Source organism: Pipra filicauda, unplaced genomic scaffold, assembly GCF_003945595.2.
Source record: "Pipra filicauda isolate LSUMZ 115617 unplaced genomic scaffold, ASM394559v2 scaffold213_size2393758_pilon, whole genome shotgun sequence".
In the NCBI taxonomy this organism is placed as follows: Eukaryota; Metazoa; Chordata; class Aves; order Passeriformes; family Pipridae; genus Pipra; species Pipra filicauda.
This window is the reverse complement of record NW_024104325.1, coordinates 1-25677: the sequence shown is the minus strand read 5'-3', so window position 1 is coordinate 25677 and position 25677 is coordinate 1. Positions and strand designations below refer to the sequence as shown.

At 41.4% G+C, this 25677-nt stretch overlaps 1 protein-coding gene across 25 annotated transcripts in view; it reads left to right on the top strand.

The window, feature by feature from the left end:
- The window catches only part of TCF7L2 (transcription factor 7 like 2), a 175772-nt gene extending 151249 nt beyond the window's left edge, over positions 1-24523 (top strand). For 5 of the 25 annotated variants that reach the window (XM_039381140.1, XM_039381137.1, XM_039381136.1 and 2 more), the window contains 9 exons: positions 1740-1826; positions 6457-6513; positions 8146-8271; positions 9111-9270; positions 10001-10108; positions 14794-14842; positions 15410-15460; positions 16617-16689; positions 22263-24523. In XM_039381140.1, coding sequence (XP_039237074.1) covers positions 1740-1826; positions 6457-6513; positions 8146-8271; positions 9111-9270; positions 10001-10108; positions 14794-14842; positions 15410-15460; positions 16617-16689; positions 22263-22692 — 1141 coding nt within the window. In that variant the 3' untranslated portion in view covers positions 22693-24523. Of the gene's footprint in view, positions 1-1739; positions 1827-6456; positions 6514-8130; positions 8272-9110; positions 9271-10000; positions 10109-14793; positions 14843-15409; positions 15461-16616; positions 16690-17256; positions 18154-18190; positions 18220-22262 lie in introns of those variants that run through there. The other 20 variants (XM_027750106.2, XM_039381141.1, XM_027750099.2 and 17 more) reach the window with 15 other exon arrangements.
- Positions 24524-25677: the final 1154 nt, after the last annotated feature.

Here is a 25677-nt window from a genome sequence, read left to right as displayed (position 1 = left end):
AGGAGAGCAGGGGGTCCCCACATACTTCCTGGCAGGTCTTGGGCAGGGAGAGCTGGTGGCATCAGAGGCTTTTGGGGCCTTTCTCAAGCACAGAAGTGTTGATGCAGGAGAGCTGGAGCTCAGACGTTGGCCACAGCAGCCCACTTCTGGCCATTTTGTGGGCTGCCTTTCCTTATAGGGTGGTCATGCAGCTTGCTTGGGTAGAGGCTCTTCCACCCTGAGAGTGAGGCATCAGCTTTCAGCAGTCCATCAGCTCTCTGCAGAAGGCTTCTTCTCCAGAAGAGCTCATCATGAGCAGAAGAAAAACCCAGAGCATTTCTCCCTGAAATCTGAAATTCCTCCTCATTTGTGGTGACTTACTTTACATGTAGGACACCCTGAATGTTGGTAGAGTGCATATCAGCTCCTTTTCTTCTTCTTGCTTGCTTGCAGGGCCTAGCTGCAGTACAGCCATCTCATGCTCCTCTGTTACAGCTGCTTAGCTCAAGTTTGCACAGTAACAGCCTCAGCATTTAAAACAAACATACTCAGCTAGTGCCAAAAGTCAGGAACATGAAAGACATGAGAGTGCAGGGAAGAAACTCCTCACTGTCATTGACCTGTGCCTCATTGCTCATCTGTGTCTCAGACCTTACATCTGTATGTGTGCAGACATGGGTTTGTCCTCCTTGAACCTCATGCCATGGCTGCCAAAGCACATAAATGTTTCCTCACGTGGCCAGTGTCACCAGCCAGGTGCTAATGGCCACGTCTGTCACTGGAAGACTCTCGTCATCACTGCTGGTTTAAACAGGTCAATACCCATAGTGTGCTTCCTACACACAGCTCTTACAGCTTCTCCAAGTGGTTTTTTTTGAGGGGTGATACCATGACATTCACTTTTGCTCTAGGAGAGTAGCATGGCCAACTTCACAGAAGTAACCCAAGGTTTTCATTTCCCCTCTCATTGCCACTTGTGCTTCACCGTCAAGTTCCCAACCCATCTATCCTCAGCTGGCCTGCATGTTTCTGGCATAGAACCCACCCCAAAAGTATCTTGCCCAGTCAGATGATATATTTGAAGGACAGATGAAACGAGCAAGCCAGCACAGACAAACCTCCATCAGAAAAAGTTGTGTGTCTTTCATGAGGATGCTGTTTTGCATGTTGCTGTATTTTTTAATTATTGTAATGAGGTGTGATTGTCTATTGGTTACCCACAATACTTCTTGGGGACTCTCCCCCGGTAACTCTTGTCAACACTTGTGAATCTGACAAAAGGCTACAAATTAAGCTCTGTTAATTTAATGTTTTCTCACCGAGATCTAAATACCGAAAGAGGCCCAAAGCGCAACTGAAGTCCTTTGATTCACTGTACTTTATTTTGGTATAAATTTACATTCATTATTGTTTTCCTTTGGATGTGTAGCCCTCAATTAGTGTGATGGCTCCATTAAAGCAAGCGAGACTTCGCCTTTAATTATTACAACAAAACACCTAGTTTCAGCTTGGGGAGAGGGTCTCTATTGACATAAGCAGAGGTTATAAAATTTAATTAGCCATTCCTATCAGATTTATGGCATTCAAATTGTTCTGTGTTTCTTTCCTTTGATCCTTGCTGTACAATCCCCAAGATTTTTGTTCTGATCAAATGAGAATAAAGCTTACTGTGCAGAGAGAAGTTTTTTGTTGTGGGTTTTTTTTTTTTTTTAAACCCTTTTTTCTTTCTCTCATTCTCTCTTTCCCTTCTCTTTTGCCAGGCAAGGTCAACCAGTGTACCCAATCACGACAGGGGGTTTCCGCCACCCTTACCCAACAGCTCTGACCGTCAATGCTTCCATGTCAAGGTGAGTTTAAATACTGACGTCCTAAACCCAGAGCAAATGTAACTCCTCCTACTGCTCTCTCTGGAGTGCATTTCATCTAGGCAACATAATTCTAAAAGCGCTTTGGTGGGGTGTGGAGGAGGAGAGGGAGAGGGGTACCTTCCCGTGTGAGGAGAAGGTGGTGTCCTAATGTTGTCACTGGGCTTCAAGGATTTGTTTTTGAGGGAGAGGTGGAGGTGCAAGAAGTCATCTTTAAAAGCCAAACTAAATGAAAGAGCTGGGAGAATGTAATGTTGAAAAAGCAAGGAGGAAAAGTCAAGCTACCTTTTGCTTTCTCAGTGACTACCAACCAGAGCAGCGCTCTGTGTGCGAGAGGGAGGTCTCGGGAGGGAAGAGGACTGCTCTTCAAGCAGAGTTGGGAGGAAGGTTATTGCGCTGTGTTTTCCCCTACCAAAGCTCCAAACACTGATAGTCGACATAAAAGGGCCTGCTTGACCCTCTAAAGCTTTAGAAGTATATATTTCTCCCCCTCCCTACCTCCAATTAATTCCATCTAATTTTCCCGGGGCTGCTAGTTTTATTTACAAACTGGTTGGCAGCACTATGTTTAAGTAATCACTAATTGCTCCTAATGATAGTTTTATTTTCTGTTCATCTGATTTTCAGTCTGGTTAATTAAATCGGTGGAAGTTTAGACTTTCTTGATGGGCTGAAAAAGCTAATCCATTTTGATGATGGCACATAATTAAATTAGCATGCATTACATAGCAAGGTTCCACATCTCTTCCGTGCTCTGTCCCTTCCTCTTCATCTCTGCAGTTTAATATGTGAAGGTTGGTGTATAGATGATTTAAGGAGGAAAAGATTAGTGAGGGCTGGGGGGAAAGCACAGCTCATTGAGAAATGGAAACCTGTACCTAAGCTCATGAGTGAATGGGTAGGGAAACAGTGTGTTGTGTGCTTTAGATAAGTAAACAAAAAGCAAAAAAATAAAATTTGTCCATGTTGGTCCAGCAAATAGACAACTGGAAAATCAACTTTAAAAAGAAATTTAGTGGACCCAGCCCTGTGGAGAAAAAATACTGGGTTGGGGAGAGAGCTGCAAATTTAAACAATGATTCCCTCCCTCTGTTTAATCTTCTTAAATATCTAAAAATACTTGCAGGCATGGTGTGAGGCAAAGTAGAGCTTGATTTAGTTTAATTATTATTACAGAGGCTAGTCATTTGAGGGAGGGGGGAGATGTGGAAGGGGGGGCTATATTCCCAAGATAGACTTTATGAAAGGTATCTAGTTAAAAAGAGTACACAGCAAATTAAATACATTATTGTGGTAATGGGACGACAGAAGTAGAGGTCTATTATACTTATGGCAGTTATAGGAAATGTAGGCTCCTTGCCCTGTTCTAGCACATCCTTTGATATTCATTCCATTCAGCAGCAGGGCCAGGACTTCTCAGAATTAAGTGATGGGTCATTATACTTTAAACACCATGGAGAAGCCTAGATTGGCAATTAAACAGCACTTGCTGACACTCGCTTGTGCCACCCTGTGACCCCCTTTAGATTGAGTTGTTGGAGCTCGGGGCCCTCAGCCTGCTAAATTGGTAGCAGGCACTTCTCCTGACGAGGGCTGGCTCTGAAATCTGCCGGCTTCAAAGGGAGCAAGATCATGTATAAACCATAATGTGGGTGCACCGTGGCTCAAAAAATAAGGCAGGAATAGATGAAATGTTACAAGTGCAAGGGGAAAATGAGAGAATAATGACAAATCTAATGCAACTCAAAGCAGAATTGTTGCACAGAAAAATGCATCCCACTGCTTGTGCATAAAATCAAGGCAGGCAGATGACATCCAGTTAACAGAAACATGTCAACAGTGAAGTAAAGTGAGAGTGAGTAAGAGAGAAGCCCCTGAGACAGCCAGGAACAAAAAATTAGTTGTCCTTAACAAGTTAAGACTCATCATTATATTCTGGCTTGGAGCCATAAAAGGAGACAGTGGTGTATAATGAGCTGCTTAGAATTTTTAGGGTGTTTATTGCAATTCATGGAGTACTTGTCTAGAGAAAAAAATATGGTGAACGTCTTAGGCGAAGGTGAGGGGTGTGCACATAACACATAGCCTTTCTTTTTGTCTCTGACATAAGCCCTCACACACACACGCTCAGGCACACATGCAGAGTGATGAATAGATTTAAGATGTTTACCCTTTGTTTCAGCCCAGAAACTTCTCTCCTGGTTTCCCATAGATGGGAACACCCTCTGGGCAGACCGTGCTCTGATACACGGTTCGAGGCGTGTTTCCTCATGCCTGCCGTATCAGCTGGAGTGCCTGGGCTCAGCCCTGGGACAGCCCTGGCCCTGAGTGGCCAGTGGAGTTGGGAGATGGAGCTGGCATGCCCAGGGATGCCCACACTTGCCTGCAGACATGTTGTTCATGGCCTCTGGGCAACCACCCTGCAGGGCCCTGGGACAAGCCTTGGCTTTGCTGTGCTGGCTCTGCCCAAACACTGAAGCCAGGGCAGACCTCAGCCTCACCCTCCATCCACGGTTTTCCAGACCCTTTCTTTAAAAATAGTTCTCATCTCTGCCTGCATTATGGTATAGATCTTTGGAGCATATAATGCTTCCCAGCCCTGAATGTTCCCTAAGCTTAGTAATTACAGTTCGTTAGTTAGAGTGTGCTTATGAATAGTTTATAAAAAGGTTAATGGGTGACTAATAGTGATTTTTCATAAATGGTTTAGGCTATTAAGGTAGTGTCTTCTGGTTGTTTTAACCATTTGCAACTCTTCGTTGTTGCTTGTAGCATTGCCCCACTCACTTTGTATGCATGCAGCATGCTTGTAACACCTCTTGATCCTTCATTACCCCTCTGTAATATGCCTTTAATGTAAAATGGGACAGGGTTAACTGACTGATGGGCAAACAGTGGACTCACTATGAAAAAACAACTGCTGTGAGAGGAAATCAGGAAATAATTTAGCAGAATTACACCAGACAAACACTACACAGCAGTTAAGTGGTGGCAGTGGAAAATACCTTCTGTAATTGAAATTTCGGGGGAAATTCACTTTTGCTGAATGTAATTACTGAAGTTGGAGTGCAGCCAGGAACTTAAAAATTAACACTCTTCCCCCACTTGTATTGCCATGTGAGTGGATGTCTGCCTGGAAATAAACAGGCAATCAGACTTTAGGCTGAAACCTCAACCAGCCCATTGAAGCCCATAGGATTTGAGAGGAGCTGTGGGTTCTAGATCATGTTTTTACAGCCCCAAACATAGGAAGAGATGTGTAAGTCCAATAGGCAACCTTGTATCTTGGAGAGATTCAGTATGAAAAAATGAATGACCCTTGGTAATGAACACACCACTTTCTTGTGGAAACTGCAAGCCCAAAAATAACTACTGGGCTGCAGCTGCCTGTTAAGGAAGTCTGCTGGCTGTCCTTGGAGTTTAGAGCTCAGTGAGTAAAGTATCCCAGCTGAGGTCAGTGAAGGCTTCACCATCCTTCAGGCTTTCACACAGCATGTGCCTGTAGGTTTCTTTTCCTTCACTGCCCTTTCTCCCTGTCTAGTCACTCTCCAATGTGTAAATACTCTCTTTCTCCTGAACAGTAACTGGAAGTACATTTTTCCCATAATTAGGTGGGGAGGTCACATTTTTTGCAGATTTTCTTCACCCTTCTCTATTTTTCATGAGTTGAAGTACCTAAATCTTCATCAAAAACAAACAAATAAAATAACCCTCTCTTTTGTTAAATGTGTCTCCTTTGAGTATCCTGATCATGCAACACTCCACCATGAAGGCAGAGTTCATTTTGCAGTGCGTTTTCATTTTTGACCAGTTCCTTGTTTCAGAAGCAAGTCTGTGACCCAGTTATCATGACCACATCACAGGATCCTCTACAGAAGCTTAACAAGTATCATCTTTTGTCCCCATTAACTCCATCTGTAATCAGCCTTTTGTGATACTTGGAAGCCCTTCTCCAATGATGAGTCTGATCTTAGTTCCATTCTCATACCCTTGTGCTATCACTGCACTCAGCTCTTTTTCCTCGCTGGTATGTGCCCACTCCACTTCCTACTGAGCCCTCATGTCAGACAAATACAGATCTTACTGCCTGCACTCTGAAGGAAGGCTTTTCATCTCCATCTTCATCCTTCATTGTCCCCTTTTCACTGGCCTTGCTAGGCCCAGTAGCATAGTCCTCTGTTGAACACTGGATCTTGCCTAGGAGAGACAGTCATTCAATAGGACATGTGTCAACTTTTTATTACTATACTTACACCGCTTTCAGGGAGGTCTATTTTTTGCCATCAGTTTTATTTTTGCCATGTTTGTAAGTTATTAAAAAAAAAAATCTCTTACTGTCAGTTTTTACTGTTTGCATTGTACTGTGGCTGAAGGCCCCAGGCGCTGTGTGAACAAACTTTAAGTATGTCCAATCAAGATACATACACAGGAAAATAGAGAGAATAGAAAAAAAGAATGATACAAAGGCCCAGTTTGTGTCTTGCTGATGGTGAGGCAGTCCTGTGGCAGAATTGGGACAAGAATGTCAGTTTCCTTTGCAGCCTCAACATTGTCTTCTGTTCTGACCTACCAGGAATCAAAGTATATCCTCAAATGTATGCTTCTCTCCCAGCTACTTTTGTCAGAGGGTGGGAAGGCACTTGGACAATCCACTTGGAGATTTGTGTCTGTGAGTTTTTAGCAGAAGTAGGAATGACCATTTTGCTGCCCATTCTCTGCTTCCCTTGCCATCCCACTCTCCTCCTTCTCTCCATGCCTTTGTTTGTGAGGAACTGCAATTCTCTACAACTTGAACAATTTCGCATTCTCCCTGTCAGTCCTTGCTCTTCCTACCACTGCCTTCAAAGACAAAATACTTCTGTCTAATCACCCTGAGTACTACCAACTGATAGACAAAGATCCTCAGAGCTTGTGGTGGACAGTACTTCTCATTTGTGGAAGTACTTCTGTGTCATCTTGTGAATGTAGGGAATGTCTAGGCAGTTGCAGGAGGGGGGGTTGTTAAGCTCAGTATTGGAATTTTTGAGAGAGGGGAAAAAAAAAGAAATCCCATTATATTTCTGATACTTATGCACAGTCTACTGATCCATGGTGTATCACCCCATTTTAAATCATGTTGGATAGAAAAAAATCATTGTATACTGATGACAGAAGAAGTAATTATTTATCCCACTGAGCGTTCCATATTCTTGGGTTATTTTACTTGGACCAGATGGTTCAAAATCTGACATGAGAGTAGGGATTTGCAGTAAGAAAAACCCTTGTCATTTGCCAGATCACTTTAGCTTTGGCGTGTGGAAGAAAGATATTTCTGAAATATTATTTTAGGCTAGATCCCATTCCCTGGAAACCCATTGACTTCAGTGGGAGTTTTCTGAGAGAAAGGCAGTCAGTCATATTGTGCTTTCCTTATTCACTGCAAAAACTTTCTGAGACTATTGAGAAATAACAAGTCAATCCTGCTTTTGAGAAGTTTGTTCATTTTGGTTAAAATGTAAAAAGTCTGAATGATTGTGCCATGTTTGTGCTGTGATCCCGACCAGGCAATTAGATTCACGAAGAAGGATTGCACATCCCTCTGAATCCAGTTTCCTGTCCATGTATATGACCATAAACCATAAAGTTGGCAACATTTTATTCTCTTTGGAAAGTCTAGACTGTTATTTTGCATGAATTTAAGCTGTTCTACATTACTTTAATGGGTCAAATTTGATTAAATTTCACAATCTTCCCACCTTCTGTTAAAGAAATGTGGCTCAGAGATTTATTAGACACAAATAAATATTTTCTTTTGCTCCATCAACAAAATGTAGCTAATGAGGCATCTATAAGTATTATCAAAAATGCATCTAGAATGTGTTGGCATTAATATTTTATTTTGCTGTCAATATACAATAAAGGATGTCATCCTAAATTCACAACATGATTCAAAACTATAAAAATTGATTCCTTGGTTACCATAGCTAATTTCTTAGCAAAGAAATGGATTGGTGGATTTTGCTGCAGGTAGCTGAAATTCCGCCTTCATACATGTTCATTCAGTTGAATTTGCCTTTTGTTAAAGATGTTAAAAATCATGATGTCTCATGTCAGTAATGATAATGAAGGGGAAGATTGGCTTTAATGACATTAGAAGAGTCATTATGTTTAATTTATTGCTAATTAATGCTGCCAGCTTTCATATGCTTTGTCTAGCTGTCATGTGCTTGTTATATGCCAGGGGTTTTTTTAATGTGTGTACACATCCCTCCCCATTCATTCATTTTTATTCTGACGATTTACACAGCTTTCTCTCCTCTAGGTTTCCTCCACACATGGTCCCGCCACACCATAGTTTACATACAACTGGAATTCCTCATCCGGCCATAGTCACACCAACAGTCAAACAGGAATCTTCCCAGAGCGACGTCGGCTCACTCCACAGCTCGTAAGTTGTTGCTTCTCTGTCTTCTTTTTAGAATACTTAAAGCATCACCTATGCATGTGGGGCTTATAAAAAGGATTAGGTTTGTGATAATGTTTTTGGTGTAAAATATTTTTTAATTGCTTTTTCTCTTGTGTTATAATTGATTTGAACATGGTTTAGTTGACAGAGTGTGTCAAAATGATGGTAGCAGTCTTTCAGAGTCATTCTGTGGCATAAGTCAAGTTGTTATTAATTTCACCTGTTTTAACAAGAAAGTGGCATTTTCTTGATCAAGATTCAAGTTTCTTGACTGGTTTCTCTGTTACTCAGTGCCCGATTTGAAGCCTTGAGATATCAGATACACCACAGGAGACAATAAATTAGAGCATAAATGGCTTGTTCAAAGCTGCAGAGAGCTGGTATCAAGTTAAGGTTTGAACCAAGGAGAGCCCTCATCTACCTCTGCCCATGGTGCTTCTGGTGCTTATTGCCTTTCATTTCACAGGTGATGCACAAAGAGAGCATTTTGGTTCCCACTGATGATGGGATGTAATTATTTCCTCTACCATCATGCTCACAAGCCCTCCCTCTGAACCCGTTTTACTGGATGTCCATGTCCTTCCAAGGTTTTTGCAGGGACTGAGAGGGTACTTGGTGATATTGCATAAATACGAGATGAGTTTTCCTATAATGCTCTTAAAACTATTTTCATATAGCAGCCAGGGCGAAGGCTCTAGGGAACCTTCTGGTCCTCTTCCTAGAGATTTCTGAGGATTAATGCTAGAGAGACTGAGGGGATTAATTTAATACATTCACAAGGGTTCTCACTGTGAGTTCTCTGTTGTATCTTTACCCTTCAGAAAACATCAGGACTCCAAAAAAGAAGAAGAGAAAAAGAAGCCACACATAAAGAAACCTCTTAATGCATTTATGTTGTATATGAAGGAAATGAGAGCAAAAGTTGTAGCAGAATGCACATTGAAAGAGAGCGCAGCCATCAACCAAATCCTCGGTCGAAGGGTAGGTAACAAGGGACAAGCACAAGCATGGACTGAAACTCGGTAGGATTCATACCTTCTGAATCCCTGTGTTCTCCTGCTATTTTGATAATGACTAGGGAAATTAATTACTAAACAAAAGCCCTTAGTTTGATGTCTAGTTTTAGCAGATAGTTCTTGCCGGTGGGGTCATTTATGGGGAAGAGGAGGAGTTAATTATTAACAGTTTTATTTCAGTGTTATTTCCATGACCTGTAGATGAAAAAATCTTAGATTGTTATTTTGTCCTAAGATAGGTAGAAATGTAAATAGGAAATAAAAAAGCTTGTGAGTACAGTATCAGTGTCAGCACCTGTGAGAGCTAGAAGAGAGAGAATGCCAGTGGAGAAGGGAAGGGGAGACTACCTCTAAAGCTGTGTTCTGGCTCAGGACAAGTGGTTCAGCTTCTGGACCCTCTCCCTTGCTGTTTGTTTTTGTTTAGTTTTCTTAATTCTCCTCTCTCAACAGGAGACAAAGGGGCTGAGTGAATGTAAATGATTAGTTGTGACTCAGTTGAGTTAACTGGAGTTATAATCTGGAGTTATAAATAAAATGTGAATGTCAGATCATCTGTTTTTATCCCTTCTTTGTGAAAATCAATTCTGACTGTATTTATATATAAATATAATATACTTTGCTCTTAACGTGCTTAAAAAAACCCCCAACCACTAGTGCTTTTTATTTTGTCTTTTTTTTTTTTTTCTTCACCTCAGTGGCACGCGTTATCCAGAGAAGAACAAGCGAAATACTATGAACTAGCAAGAAAGGAGCGACAGCTTCATATGCAGCTGTACCCGGGCTGGTCTGCACGGGATAACTATGTAGGTTCCTATGTAGGTGGAAATTTTTTTAGTAGTAGAGCTTGTAGAAATGTGTATGTGACCTGCTGAACTACGATCACACATTGTACACAAGCACTACTTGGAAAGCCTGCCTTGGGATCCCAGTCTGGTAACAACAACGGGCGCTTCCCTCTGCGGTACTAAAACTACTGGGGATAATTCCCAGCCCTCCACTTGGAAAAGGCTTCCTGGCTGGAACTAGTAAAGGGTTGGAATTAGGGCATGACAGTAGAGCTCTGTGAAGAAAGTCTTAATTTCACTTTTACCAACATCTGGAAATGCTGTTTGGTTTGCTGGTCATTTTAAATTTCATTAAAAAAAATCAAATTCCCCTAGTATGGCTCCTCTCCACCAAAAGAGATGAATAGTAAGTGTCTTGTACTTACCTGTGTGAGAGTATAGTGGAAAGTGGAAGAGTGACTTACCCTAGCTTCAGAGAAGGGCTGGCAAAACCAAAAGCATAACCTGTTCGAAAGTCTTACTCTCAAGTGGGACTAAATTGATTATTCCATGCTCTCCTGTAGTATATTTTGATTATTTTTTGCTTTTTCATGCCCATGTTACCGTCTTTTTCCCTCCCCTCCTCATTTTTTTAAAAAGTGTATTGGAATCTGTGGTCAATGCATGGATTGTTTTTAAGATTGATTCCTCCCTCTTTCTTTCAGAAAGCTTGTTTTGTAGCTAAAAGTGGTAGAATTTTCTGTCTCTTAAAACAACACAAGGCCAGCTTTCTAACCACTTACTAGTATTATATAGCTCCTTCCATGAAGGGTAAGCGGAGCAGATGGTAATAAGTGTTTGCAAGCCTAAGCCCATAAATTCTTGAAACATTTGTGGATTGGTGGGAGCTCTAAACTCCTTTTAATAGGATTATAGCAGCATCTTGATTTTTTTTTTCTTTTAAGGTAAATAAAAATCACCTAAAACTTCCAAGATCTCTAATTCTGGAATAAACCCTGTTCCCTGCCTTCTAGGCAGACTTCCCTGTGAGTTTGGGGACCAAGAGCTCTAAGATTGATGTCAGTTACATATAATGTTACACATTTTGCTTTTGTTGAAGTCTCTCTCTTCCATCCCCATCCTCATCACTGCCTGTTTTACCATAAATGTCCTATTTTGCTGTATATGGCAATATTTGCCTCTGAGAATCTACACTTTTACGTGCATGGGTGAGGAGAAGCCAGTTCAGAGTCTGCAGCAAAGCCCAGAGAGCACCAACTCTCTACACTCTTCTGCCATTTCAGTGGTGGAGAGTACACATGCTCACTTATTTAGCAATATGTAATTAAGGACATTTTTTCAAATCTTTGTTTTCTTGATCATCTTTTCTTTCTGCTGGGCTCAGCCTTGCTCCCTGCTTCTCAGCATAGTCTGGCCTGAGGCTGTCAGACTATAGGCTTGAGGAAGTTCCTCAACACTGTGCAGTATCGTCGTCTTGGGTGTTCAAAGGGAGTATAGGCTCGACTGAGGTTTCAGGGATGCTCATTCTGTGCAGTGACTGTGCCACTGACAGATGGGCACGTACAAAGCCTCAGTGTTTAGGACCTTTTACTTTTGTCCTCACCGTGTGAGCACTGAGAAACCCTTTCTTCTCAAGCTAAAAAGGACAGGATGAGAAAGCCGGTGCTTTCCCAGCGGCTTGATGCTGTACCCCCAAGTGACCTTCAGGGGGAACCTTCCTGCCTGAGGAGAGCATGGTATTTTTGCATCATCTGCAGAATTTATTTATGTCTCCTCTCCTGGTCCATTCACAGCTCTCCGAGTTAGTTACCCTCCTCCCTCAATGGTTTGTAGGGGTTTGAGCCCTTTACTCATCAAGCAGGGGAGTAACTTTGGGCTGCTTGAAGTGATTAAATTGTTAGGCATCTCACATTGGGGCTCAAGGACGAGGGCAGCTGCAGCCCAGGTCTTCAGAAACGGGAGCAGTACATTCAGGAAATGCAGCTTTCAGCCTGCACTTAAATAAAAGAAGAGGATTCGGGGAATCCTTCTTGGCTTGTTCTTGTCACAAGGCACATTTGCCTTCCTGAGATCTAATATAAGATATTAAGCCATGCTGAGTGTTGGACTCAGAAGTATGTAAGGGTCTAGTCACCTCACCCACCACTTGTCTAGAAAATTAGTACCAAAGAAGTACTGCAGTCCTGTCAAAGCCCATGTTGGTTTGGTTCTGTAGAGGGAGCTGCCAAAATGGTTAGCAAGTATTTATATCTATATTTATGTACTTGCATCCTAGTACAATGACAGAAAATGTCACAATCTGCTTGAGTCTTAGGAGGACAATCTGTGGCAAAGGCAAAACGGTGCCTTCTGCAGAGCACTTGCAAAAGTGCTGCCATAGTTCTTTCTTAAAGTCCATATATTAATTTAGCTGCATAGTCAAATATCTTCTTGTATCAGAGGAATTGAACAAGCAAGCCTGGTGATTCTTCTCCCTGTTTCCTTTGAAAAAGGTATAAAAGAAGTTAGTGGGACCTCTGTCAGTTCTTTGTTAGGAACACTTTTCAAAGCTTGTGTTGAAAAGGAACCAGAAATTCCTGGTCCCTGGCTGACATTCCTGTAAATCAGATGTTTTTAACAGATTGTTCCCACAAGGCATTGCAGTACTTTAATATCTGACTTGAAGAGTTTGTGAAGGGCAGATGACTCCTCACCTCTGGTCTGGCTGGCCCTCATGTGAAGAAGTTATAAGGTCTTAAATTGAAGTAGCCCTTGAATTCCCAAATGAACTGCTAAAATTAAGCAATTTTATCACAGATGCAGTCTATTAATTATGAAAGTGGCCTCCTTGAGATTAAATAAAACTCAGGCTTATGATCCTGAGGCAGTTGTCTGGTTTTGGTTACATTGTTGAAAGCTGGAAAATATCCACCGACTTTCACAGAGTTACTGTCAATCTAGATCAATATAGATGGAACAGAGTCTGAGCCTCTTGTATCTTTATGTGATATGTGGATTTCAAGATACTATATTTTCCCGTTCTGTTCTCAAGGAGCTTTAGGAGCAATACTTGTCTGTCTTGTCTGCCTGTCTTGTTAGACTGATGGTTGCTGTAGCAATTGACAACTTTCCATATCCCAAAAAAATTACCTCAGACGTGTGGGAGATGATTTGTCAGCAGCATCCAGGCTACAGGATTATGTGCATGTTGTTCAAAATGCCTTTAAAAATGGATGGTGCACACAGCTTTTTACATCTCCAGAAGGATCTCATAAACCTGGAGCAGCCTGGGCAACAGGATGGAAGTTTACAGCCCTGAGAAAGAAAGGAGGAATGAGTACAGAAGCCCCATGCCACAAGGGCAGCTTTGGGCAGGAAAAACAGGGCAACAACAAATCAATATCCTACTTTCACATTGGGGGAATTTGTTACTAATACCTTCTAGGAAGCCTATCATAATGAATGTCCCAAATGTTATAGTGCATGTGACACACTGAAGCCAATCTTGACCTTCTGAGAAGGGTGCCCATCATGTGGGAGAACCTCTTGGCTTTCCTACAATACATCTACCCCTTCAAAAGTGCTGTGAGATTCCTTCTTCCAAGACACGTTTGTTGTCTCTTGACCACAAGGGACTGCTGCTCTGGGGTCTTCTCACTGATTCTTCTTACTGCCGTGTCTTCAAAAGTCAGGATCTCTTGTACTGTTCAGAGTTGACACTGATGGTCCAAAAGTCGTTGCTTTTAGCATCTGGGGAGTTGTGGAAATGAAATTACTCTGTTGCCTCCACTGGCCTTGTGGTACTGCTCTGCAAACTCTGTACATCAGTGTTAGAAGAGTTTTCCTGGAAAAAATAGCTTTTCTCTTTTGAGCTATGCTTATTACTTTCTAATTTTTCTATTGGAAAGCAATCACTGGGTTTCCACAGAAGTTGGACTCCTAGTTGTCCTCTCTCACACTGTTGGAGGGAAATTGAGAAAAGGATTTTCTCCTCCCAGTCAAAAACCGTAGCAAATTGCATCGTCTTGTGGTACAGTGGGAAAGGGACACAGTTTAGCAAAATATTACTGGTTATTTTCATTGTGATAGAGCAAAATGTGGGAAGGCTCTTGGCTATGTCTGGATTTTTTTTCTTGTCCTGGCATTGCTTTCTAGGTTGTCAGTGCACTTACAAAACTGCAGGTTAGGATTTGCTCATTGCTGTGGCTTCCTTGTCTGCTCTAATGGTTGGGTTTTGGTGCTGAGGAACTCCAGGGGCTCAGTCTGACCTCACTCATGCACTCTCCCTGCTTCAATCTCCCTCTTCTTTCCCTCCCTTCCTCACCAAAACATGACCACAAACAATTTCTGAAACTTCAGGATGCAGGAGTGTACACACACGTCAAATGTTTTTGTCTTCGTGATGATCTCAGCTCAAAAGTAGCATCTTGCAAGTCATTTCCCCCCCTCCCCAGCTGCTCATGGCTTTGGTGGGTGTTAACATTGGGGGGAGCTGCAGTGAGGCTGTCCTAAAAGTCACAGGGAAGGCAGGCAGAGCCAATCCCGGCAGCATCTCCTTGGGGTCCCCCAAACTTCCCTGCACCAGGGGTGAGCTAGTGCTGGACTTCAGTGTGCTCCCTGGGGAGCCTCCCACACCAGCCACAGCCTCACTGCTCAGTGCTGACTTTCAAGGACACTTGTTTTGGCTTTTTTAAAAATCATTCTCCTTTGTGTGTTTCCTGCAGGGAAAGAAGAAGAAGAGGAAAAGGGATAAGCAGCCAGGAGAGACCAATGGTAAGTAAAAATAAGTCTAAATCTCTTGCTTAGTGGAAGTGTGGCAATCCTGGTGTGACCCTTCTAGGCACGGGGGAGGTGGGTACAGGTCTCCTGGCCTCAGGGGAGCCGGTCCCTATACTAGACAGCTTTTTTTTTTAAAATGCACTCCAATTATTTACGCATTACTGCCCTTCTAAAACTAGTAACCCAAGCCATTGCATGTGAGAGCCTCGTGTGACATTAGCTGAATTTGTACTTAGTAGTTGCCAAGCCTTTAACTGCAGAGCCGTAGTTGTAATGCCTATGCCATCGTTGTTAAAGTTGTCCGCTTATTTTGCGCATATGTGTGTGTGTGTGTGTGTGTGTGTGTGTGTATGTGTGTGTTTGGTATTAATTTGGGCTGTACCTGTGTGTTCTGATGCATGCCTTACAGTGGTAAATCGCACCCATTTTAAATTAAGGAGGTTTGCCATTCTATATATATAGGAAATTAGAAATACTGCATAGGCAATCTCATAGTCAATTTCGAAGAAGCCCTAACTTAGTTTTTTTGAAGCCTTTGTATAATTTGTTCTTTTTTTTCAGAACACAGCGAATGTTTCCTAAATCCTTGCCTTTCACTTCCTCCGATTACAGGTGCTAACGTCATTTTGAGTCATTTAAAATAGTTTATAAACTGCTTTTTAATTTTTTTTCCTGCCATTATAGATTTTAACATTAAACACTTATGACATTAAGAAAAAATACCATCCACACGTTTTGATAGTATTTATTATCTATATATCTTTATATCTATTATGTTTGATAGTATTTTTTAATTTTGTTTTTTTTTTTTTGTTTTTGTAACAATTGCTATTAAAACAGTAATACAGTAAAAATAACGCAAGAGTTGTACTAACTGTGCAAATTGAATATGCAGTATTTCTTTAAAGAGACTGATAAAGAATGGAAGCAAGTCAGTAATGAACCTCCTTAATCTAATGGCATTTTTCATGGCTCCCACTAAGTCTTCTCACATTAGCATGCATACGCATTTTTTTATTATTATTTTAGTTTTGGATTTTTTTTTCCTTTCTGCTCAAGCCGCCTATTCATTGCAATTCACTGCCTGTACTAACTCAGCACCTTGCCATGCTTTACGTTTTATTTTCTGGCTGATACTAACATACTCATTTCGCAATCTGCTTATCCTTATCCATTCTTTTAAATACAAATTAATAAAAACAAATAAATTGAATGTTATTCCAAAAGCTGCATTATCCCAGGAGATATGATTTTCTTTTTTTTCTTTCTTTTTTTTTTCTTATTTTGTATCTGAGTTGAAGAAAAAGCATGTTCAGGATCTAACTTCCATACTCAGCTTCTTTTCTTCCTTTTTCCCCCCCTCTTAAAATAAAAAAAAAAAAAAGAGAATAAAAAAACCCAGCCCAAATAAATATTGCCTGAAACATCCTGCTAGACCAGCCACAATGACATTCCTCTACCTGCTCTCTTAAAAGGGAAAGAAACAGTCCTTTATAAAGGGATACTGCAGCTTTAATTGCAACAGCTAATCTCAAGAGTTGAATAAAATGTGATTATCACTTTCTTTTTAACTTTTAAATCAAAAGTCAATATTTGCAATTAATAACGAGGACATTGATTTTTATTCCCTTTTTTATTTTTATTTTTCCTTATTTTTATCTTTCTCTTTTTTTCTCTCCTTTTCTCTCTTCCTCTCTCTCTCTCCCCCCTCTCCCCTTTTCTTTTTTTTCCTCTCCCTTTTCTGCTCGCTTTTCTTGAACTCATTCAGACCTGAGCGCTCCTAAGAAATGCCGAGCGCGCTTTGGCCTTGATCAACAGAATAACTGGTGCGGCCCCTGCAGGTGTGTATAGTTTTCCCAGACTCGCTATGGCTGATTTGCAGCTGGTTTATTTGGTACTTTCCCCTTTTTTTTCTCCTGCCTTGTTGCTTTGTAGCTCTGTGTTGTGATCTGGAAGACACAAGGGAGTGGGACACTGCCATCAGTTATCGTCTCTCTGAAAGGATTTTGCTTTTTTTTTTTCTTTGTTGGTTGTTTTTTTTTCGCCTTTCTCTTTGCTGCTGCTAGCCAAAAACCCACTGTAAAACAGCATCAACCATAAGCCCATCTGATCTGTGGCTCAGCCACACTTCTGCTGTCCCAGCCTCCACCCAAGGAAAGTCACTCCCAAAGCCCTTGAGTGCGGTACCAACACCAGAACAGGCGCGTGGCTGGGTCGGAGGTTTTTTTGGTTTTCCTCTGGCTCATTGTGAAAGTCCTGTTTTCTTTCCTGCCCTTGGTACGAGGGGAGATTACCAAATAAAACGGAGGTGACTGAAAGCTAAACGTAGCTGTAGCTAAGATGACGCAGACCAAATGAGCTCTATCCACCATTGTGTTGTATTTTTTGTGTTTACCTTATGCTAACAGATGCAAATACTCCAAAGAAGTGTCGGGCATTGTTCGGGCTTGACCGACAGAGTTTATGGTGCAAACCATGCAGGTATAATACTACCCATTAGGCCTTTGGGGAAATAAAAGCAATCTGTCCTCTTAGTGCATTTGTGTGATTTTATTTTTTTAATCTTTTTTCCCCACTCCCCACCTTTCTCTTTCCCACAGCATCAATTGCTAATAATCTTTGATCTTTTGAATTTCTTGCTAATTTAATGCCATTTTCTCTCTTTCTTTACCAATAACCTCTCCCTGGTGGTAGAACTGGGAACAAGAAAACTCAAAGTCCTTAGAGCTGGCAATTTTTTTTTTTTGCCTTTTTTTTGGTTATTTTTTCCAGATTGCCAGCAAAAATAGTGTTTAGCTGGATAGTTTATATTTTGTCTTTCATTTGTGTCTATGCTGCCTCCAAAGGCTTTTTAAAAAGGTTCTGGGATCTGCAGCACTAGTGTTTTTCTCATGATCAGAGATGTAAAAGCCAGTGTTTACAGCTTATAATGTATTCATTTTTTTGGTATCATCTGCAGAATCAAATAGCCACCTGTAGGCTTCCATACCTCAGTAAGGTTTATGTATATACCATTTTTTAAAACGATCTGATGTCTTTTTTTTCTGATTCCAAAAATAAGTTTTTTCCAAAATTTTATCCCTATGAGTGAGCTGTAAACATCTGTGCGCTAAACAAAACTAATTGCAACTTCAGTAACAGTGTTTCCAGCATTAAAAGGAGATGAAAGATATCAGAGAGCCCAAATTTTGGCAGCCCATGTTCTACTGGAGTTTAATTCCATATGTAACTCAGTACGTACTTCTTTCTTGGTGGAGGGATACCGAGTAGTTCTTTTCTCATTCCTTTTTCCTTATATGATCGCATTTGGTTAAATTTGTTGTTTCTTTATTCTGATACAAGCAGTCTTTGAATTTGGAATATTATGATGGTAGGTATTTCAACCCAAACCGCTCTCTTTGTGTAGTGATTCCTCTCCCACATTTTCCCCTCTTACTCATGCCAGTCCCATGTGCTCCATCTCATTTAGAATGTAGATCAGACGTCCATCGTATTTTGTGTATGCACGCAGTCTTGTTTGTGCTTAGTGTCGAGGAAAACACAGATCGAGGGTGGCAGTGTGTGTCAATATATACCAGATCAGGCACCAGAAATGACTTCAACAGGTTGCATATAGTCCCATTTGAGACGTGCTAGTTGGGCTCTTAGATATCAGTACCAGTACGTATGTTAAACAGGCTTGGAAAGCAGCAGTTTCTTAAAGCTTAAAGGAAGTAGGGTTCAGTCCAGAAGAGCTGGATAGCTACTTCAGTGTGTCAGGAGGCTCGAGTCTCATTCTAGCCAAAGAGTCCCATGCTGTGTTTAGTTAGGCTCTATTCTGTGGTTAGCTCGCTGCACACTATCAGCTGATATTTGTGTAGTCTAGAGACAGAGTATTTGAAGCATGTCAGACTCAGTGTGCCAAGTACCAGAACTGGGGGCACATCATGTTTGTGTTGTTTTATCTTTCCCTGGCTGCTTAAGTAAACAATATACTTTTAAAACTACATTTTATCAGCAAGGGGACTTTTTATTTGGTCTATACGGTACTTGGGTTACATGGGAAGCATAAACCCTCTCTTAACTTACGCCAAATTTTGGTCAGAAGTCTTTGCAGCGCATCAGGGACAACTTCAGTGGTATAACCGATAGCTTTAGACTTACTGATACAGAGTTAACTGCTTTTCTTTTTTAGTTTGGGGTTGTTTTTTTTTTTTCTTTTTTTTTTTAATGCATGGAGGCATTTTATCACTAGGTGTTAGTTATAGGTATTTCTCTCCTAGTTCTGGTCCTAACCATCATAACATTGCATTTGCTAGCATGGTAGCATTTTTGTAGTGCATCTTAGGTGCTAAAGATGTCCAGTTTGCTACTGTTTTAAAAACTGAGACATCTTTGCTCACAACAGCTGAAGAAACTCTTGTCATCCTCTGTGGCTTTCACTCATGGCAATTGCAGCATTACAGGTTTCCTGGTACTGTCCCAGGGCTAGTTTTAAGGGCAGCACAAGTGGGGTCAGGTCTGTTGGTATTTACCAGACTGATGGAGCAGCTGATGTCTTCAGAGCGACACGCAGGTGAATAATCCTTACTAGTGATTCTGAGGGGGGATGGGTAGTATTTTTATTACAGCTTTTAGGAGAGCAAAACTGAGGCACAAGTAGTTCCTTAGATTTTTACTTATTCCCCTTCACCATAGTTGCCTGGTGTTGTTCACTTCTGTTAAAATTAGTCTCGCATGGGGTTTTGCTGTCTGTGCCTTTTGTCCCACATGTACATGTCCCACATGTACACGTGCATGTACATGACCACAGGTAGCACATGGTGGGATTGACACAGTCTGGAGAAATGTCTCCCCCCTTGAGCCATCATAGTTGAAGTAAATGACTTTTCAGCGGCCACACTGTTAAAGAGTTTAATATACAACAGAAGCAGAGGAAGCAATCTGCTCCCTTAATACTAGTCAAAGGAAAATTACTTCAAGTAGCAGAGCAATGAGTTTAGTTTTAAAAAGGTTGTTAACTTTGCAGAGTCGAAAAGTCAGGTAGACCTGGTTTAAGGCTGCTTTGCCATGGAGGCTCTTTCTTTCAGGCCACAGAACTTAAATAATATTAAAAAAAAATTGAAATGCTGACATACTAGATTCAAACTGCCTCCAGTTAAATAATTAACTGCCTTGTAGGTTCAGTTAAATGACTTCTGGACCCCCATCAATGAGGCAGGCAGAGCTTGAGTCTCTGCTTGCAAGTAATTTTAATTTGATGATGGAGATCCAGATTGTAAGAATGCACCTTTCCACACAAGTAATATTGGTGAGCTTTGTGAAGCTTCAACTGTTCTGCTTTGCCACTGGAGCTGTACAGAAAGTCCAGACATGAACTGTCCCCCAGGTAGCTCTGCACAGCTGAAGCTAGAAAGTGGTGAGAGAGGAGAGGGGAGAAAGAGCAGCAGAACTGTCTTTAGTCAAGAGCCAAAGACTACCCGTGGTGTTTGTTGATTGTAGAAGAATTAACAGGTTCTGTTTTGAGCCCACCAAATTAATTTTTTCTGTCTTTTAACGTTGCTCTAATAAAGCATGGTTTACAGCCTTCACTTGCTGTCTTCTATCTTTCTTTCTTTCTTTTTAACATTTAAGTTGCATGGTTGTCTTTAGTTTTTTAGCATGTATTGATCTGCAGGCTAACGTGGTTAAAACTCTAATAGCCCTAACCCCTTACCTTGCCATGTGGAATGTGGAGCAGAACATGAGTCTCTGGAGGAAGGGATATCACAGCACTGGTCCCTCACTGAAGATGGTAAAAGATGGGTTGCCAGGGTTGTTCTTCCCTTCCTGGCTGTGGGACATGATATTTTTTACTTCCAGGATCAAGCTGGTTTGATCTCCCTTGTGGTCAAGAAGCATCTAGCCCCATTGCCTAGACAGCAGAGCTTGGTTTAACCCAAGCATTGTTACCATACCTGGGGGAAAACACTGGCGACCAGCAGTGGATTTGGGACACCTGTGCAAGTGGGGAATGTTACCCAGTGACCCTCAGCTGCTGTGCCACACTCAGGCACTTCCTCTGATGGAGTTTCTGAGCTGGGGCAACGTATCCACAGGAGGGGCAGAGCAACCTACTCCTTCACGTTGGTGGCTTTGTGCAGCTTAGCTGAGCTTCCAGAGTTTTTGTGGCAGAGCTGCTCTAGGCAGACTTTGTCAAATGCCTTGAGCTGTATTACAGTGCTTCAGCACTTCCCATGGAAAGTGTGCTTGTGAGTAGGAGGGCTGGAGAGCCAACATTCTTAGGGTCAAGGTGGCCACTGAACATCATTCTGCCAGATGCTGTGGTTGTTCGCCTCATTATTTCTGTCCTACTGCTAGAATTGTCTTGCATATACTTGGCAAGAGAGATGGTGTGAAACTGTCATCTGTTTTCATTGCTCCTTGGCATTGTTAAGTGGACAGAGGGAGGAGAAAAGATCTCTGTCGGGTCACTTATTTATTAGAAGGTGAGCGGCTCTTGCGAGACTCTCGTATTCCCTGGTGTGAACTAAGCTCCATGTTGCTCTTCACCTTTGTACCTGTCATCATGCTTTTCACCTGCTGAAATTGGATCCCACTCTGGAGTTACATGGATGGCCTCTCAGAGGAAAATTCCCCAAAATACAGATGAGCAGCTTCCCAAATCTACCACTTTCCCCTAAAACAAAAAGTAAAACTGAGTCGATTTAAAGCCACAACCTGCAGGCCATACAACCAGTTATTCTTGTTATTTTGGATCATGCTCTGTTTATCCTGTTCTTTTCCTGTTTTTTCTTCCGTTTGCTTTGTTTGTTCGTTTTGTTTTTATTTCCCCTCTCTCTCGTTCTCTCTATTATATATATCCCTCCTTTCTGACTCTTGACATTTCTGGATTTGGTGTGGTTCTTAACAGAGGAGAAAGCAGTGAGCGGTAGTTTGCAGCTGTTCTTGCCTCCCAAGGGCAGGGCATCGTAAGAGACGACAGGTGACACAGGTGTAGCCCTGTTGAGTTGGACAGCATTATGGGACATCTTGAGATACCATCAACTATCCAGAGTTTTTATTTTAGAAGGATTAAATTTCTTTATTCTTTTTTTTTTCCGTGGAGGAAAGTTTGCAGATTAGCATAGTGGGCTGCAAAACCCACTTATCTGATTTTCTGATTATTAAAATAAGGAAACGAGGCAGCCTGAAAAGGAAGGGGGGGGGATGAAGACACAATTGGTGAATCCATTCCAAATCTTTTAGCCAAGGGGAGGTTTCCAAGTGGGCTTGGTGCCGAGAACACCCCGCCAGACCCCCAGGATGGCACGTGGGGCCAGGGTGCCACCCATGCAGAGCCCAGAGTAGCAAATGGATGGCTCTTTGCTTTAGATAACTGTCTCCATCAGCATCTCTGCCCTCTATTCACAGATAACTCTCTCCCTGTTTCTAGGAGAAAAAAAAAGTGCGTTCGCTACATACAAGGTGAAGGCAGCTGCGTCAGCCCACCCTCTTCAGATGGAAGCTTACTAGACTCTCCTCCGTCCTCCCCTGCCATGCTCGCCTCCCCCTCCAGAGACTCGAAACCACAGACTGAACAAACACAACCCCTCTCGCTCTCATTGAAGCCCGACCCGCTGGCACACCTGGTGATGATGCCACCGCCATCCTCGCTCGTCCTCGCCGAGAACGCTGCGAGCAAGCCCGGCGCCCTGCCTGCCGCCAGCTGCCCCAACGGGGCCCTGGACCACCCGCCGGCCGCCCTCCCGCCGGCCGCCGCCGCATCCCTAGCACAGCCCTCGACGTCCTCCTTGCATTCCCACAGCTCGCTGGCAGGGACACAGCCCCAGCCGCTCTCCCTCGTAACCAAGTCCTTAGAATAGCTTTAGCCTCGTTAGCCCTTTCGGTTTTCTTCGGGGGGTTTGAATTCTGTTGGTGTTTGGGGTTTTGGTTTTTTTTCCTTTTCTTTATTTTTTTTTTCCTTCTCCTCCTCGTTGTCGTCCGCTGTTTGTCGTCGTTTCTTGGGTTTGTTTTTAATTCGTGCCATGTGGCTACATTAGTTGATGTTTTATCGAGTTCATTGGTCAATATTTGACCCATTCTTATTTCAATTTCTCCTTTTTAAATATGTAGATGAGAGAAGCCTCATGATTCTGCCAAAATTTTTATCAACAGCTGTTTAAAGTCTTTGTAGCGTTTAAAAAATATATATATATACATAATTGTTATGTAGTTCCAATAGCTTAGTTTTAAAGACTGATTTTAAAAATTAAAAAAAAAAAGAAGCAATTTTGAAGCAGCCCTTGCCGGAGGCATTGGTTCTTTATTATTTGTATTAAATACGAGCTTGCGAACCAATCATTTTACATCTGGTTTTTAAACCTTTAAGGGCACAACGAATGCAGTGCCGCTACTACTTCTTTTTGTTTTTTCTTCCTTGTGTGAAACAACCTTTATTGTGATGTTACTTGTTATTGTTTAAATGTACAGAAACAAAGGGTTAAAAAATGTGTTAATATACCTTGTTCCATGGTGTTGTTCTTTTTGGGGGAGGGGACGCTACTCAACAATTAAAAGTATCACAACGCTATTGGACCAGTAGTATTTATTGCTTTAGAAATTGCTTGTTGTATCTGTATGTTGTCCCTTTTAAAATGTTTTTTTCTTTCTTCTTTTTCCTTGAAACATTGTATAAAAGGTTTTTTTTTTTTCCCTTAGTGTAAGCATCTTATATATAACAACTCATTTGTACAAGGTTTTTAAGTTTATATATAAATGTGTATATATATATTTTTTCCGGGATTTTGTTTTTGATTTCTTTTCGTGATTTTTTTTTTTTTGTGCTATATGAAATACAGTTGCCACCAAATGGACATTTGCAGATGCATTTTTTCAAGGATCAATAGTGTAAAAAATAAAATTGCTTTAAAAGCCATTACACACAAAAAGACTTGAAAATTTAGCAAGGGAATTTTTAGCAACGCTGTTTGGAAAAATAGCAAGGTCCAAATGTCTCCCGTTCAGAACTGCAGCTGAATCCCCTGTGACATTAGGACTGTAGGCTGTGTGCAAAATTTTTATGTGCCAAAATTCTCAGTGACTTTTAACTTTCTCCCGACAACTTTATTATTTTTTTTAATGCTGTAATTTTTTTGTTCATCATGTTTTGCTGTGATGTTACATAGGTAGATATGTATGTAGTTTTAATGTCACCTATAACAGACGTGTTTGGTAGCAGATTGTCCGGAAAGCATTTAAAATGAAGAGGTATAAACCCTTAAGGGCCAAATTCTGTATATTAGATTATTCATAAAAGGAAAATCAGACTGCCACTTTTATGTACACTTACTACATACAGGTAGGTAGCAAACTTAAAACAAAAAAAAAACTAGGCATGTTGATGTTGCAAAAAACGCTGTATAAAGCTGAAAAATTGTTCATCTGTTCATTCAGTGCCATTGTAGTTGACATGAAGCGATTGTAAAACTGTCTCAGATTTTTCTCTGGTTTATTAAGATGCTAACTATAACATTTTTTGTGAATACTTTGAATGTTTCCTAACAGTTGTGATGTTACTGTTCCGTTTTATGCTCTTATTCCGATTTTCATTTTTAATGGTTTGGAAGCCATTTTTTGTAATGAATAAATGTTCATGCTGTACAGTATCTGTAGCATGCAGTTCTGGATTAATAAAAGCAACTTAGTATGTGCAGAGATGACTTGTCAACTCATTTATGCGTTGACTGCACTTTATCTGGCCAGAAAGATTTACAGGCCAAGTGGAAAACTTCCTGGAAAAAAATCTGTGAAAATTGTGGCAAGTTGCAGCCTGTTCTAGTTGTGAGAAATCCCGTTTCCTTCGGGTTCCCATGGTACTGCCTATGAAATGCATTTGCACTGACCCTCTCCCTGCTCAGCACACTTTTGCATGAATAGCAGTGATTGAAAATCCTTTTTATTTAAAGGAAATGGCACATGATTTGGCAAAAGACAAACGGCATGTGGGCTAAAGGAATGTCGTCCTTCTGTGTGAAGTGAGCCTGACTGGGGGACAGGAGATCAGGGCTGATGATAACCTTTAATTTGCAAATATTTCTGTTGAACCTGGTGATCCCACAACACAGGGCTACAAGGGTCACACAGGAGAGCCCAGATAGCCCTAATTAGTCAAAGTCCTTATGCTGGCCTTAGGGTTTATCTCCTGGACACAGATTTAAGTCCAATTTTGCACTTTTTTTTTTTTTTTAAGTGCAGTGAGCCCTTGCAGCACAGCCTATTCTTAGTGCTGAGCATCCAGCATCCAACTGACACAGCAGCGCCTGCAGATGCTGTGGTATGGGAGTGAATTTACATGCAAGAATTTTTATTACATGGTTGATTCATTTGGGTTTTTTAAGCTTAGTGGGGATTTAAACATAATTTCCAGGAATCTGTCACAAGTGGATGTCACCACAGCCCCAGTCATCTTGAAAATCTCAGTCAGAGTAATTCCTATGGCACTCTAGGGCAATGGAATGTAAAGGTCTCCAAGCAGGTTTGTGCAGGTGCATTGCTCAGGTAGTGCACTTCAGTTGTCTTGATGGGCTCTGCAGCAAGGGTAAGTATTCTGTAGAGATGTGGAAACAGGGCCATTTTGGTAAGTCCAGTCCCAGTGCTGCTGTCCCTTACTGTGGGGTCCAATAAAACCAAAACTGGCTACAAAGTATTTGTTGGCTGCAGAAGGAGTTTGCTTTGTGAGGGGCTGGGAGGCACAGGGTGAAGTGCTAAATAACGTTTAAACAATATATAGTGCTTTAAATTGCTAACAATTACTAATTTACACGCCAGAAGCCTTTTGTTTATTTGTTTGCTTGTTTCTTTAAATGTGT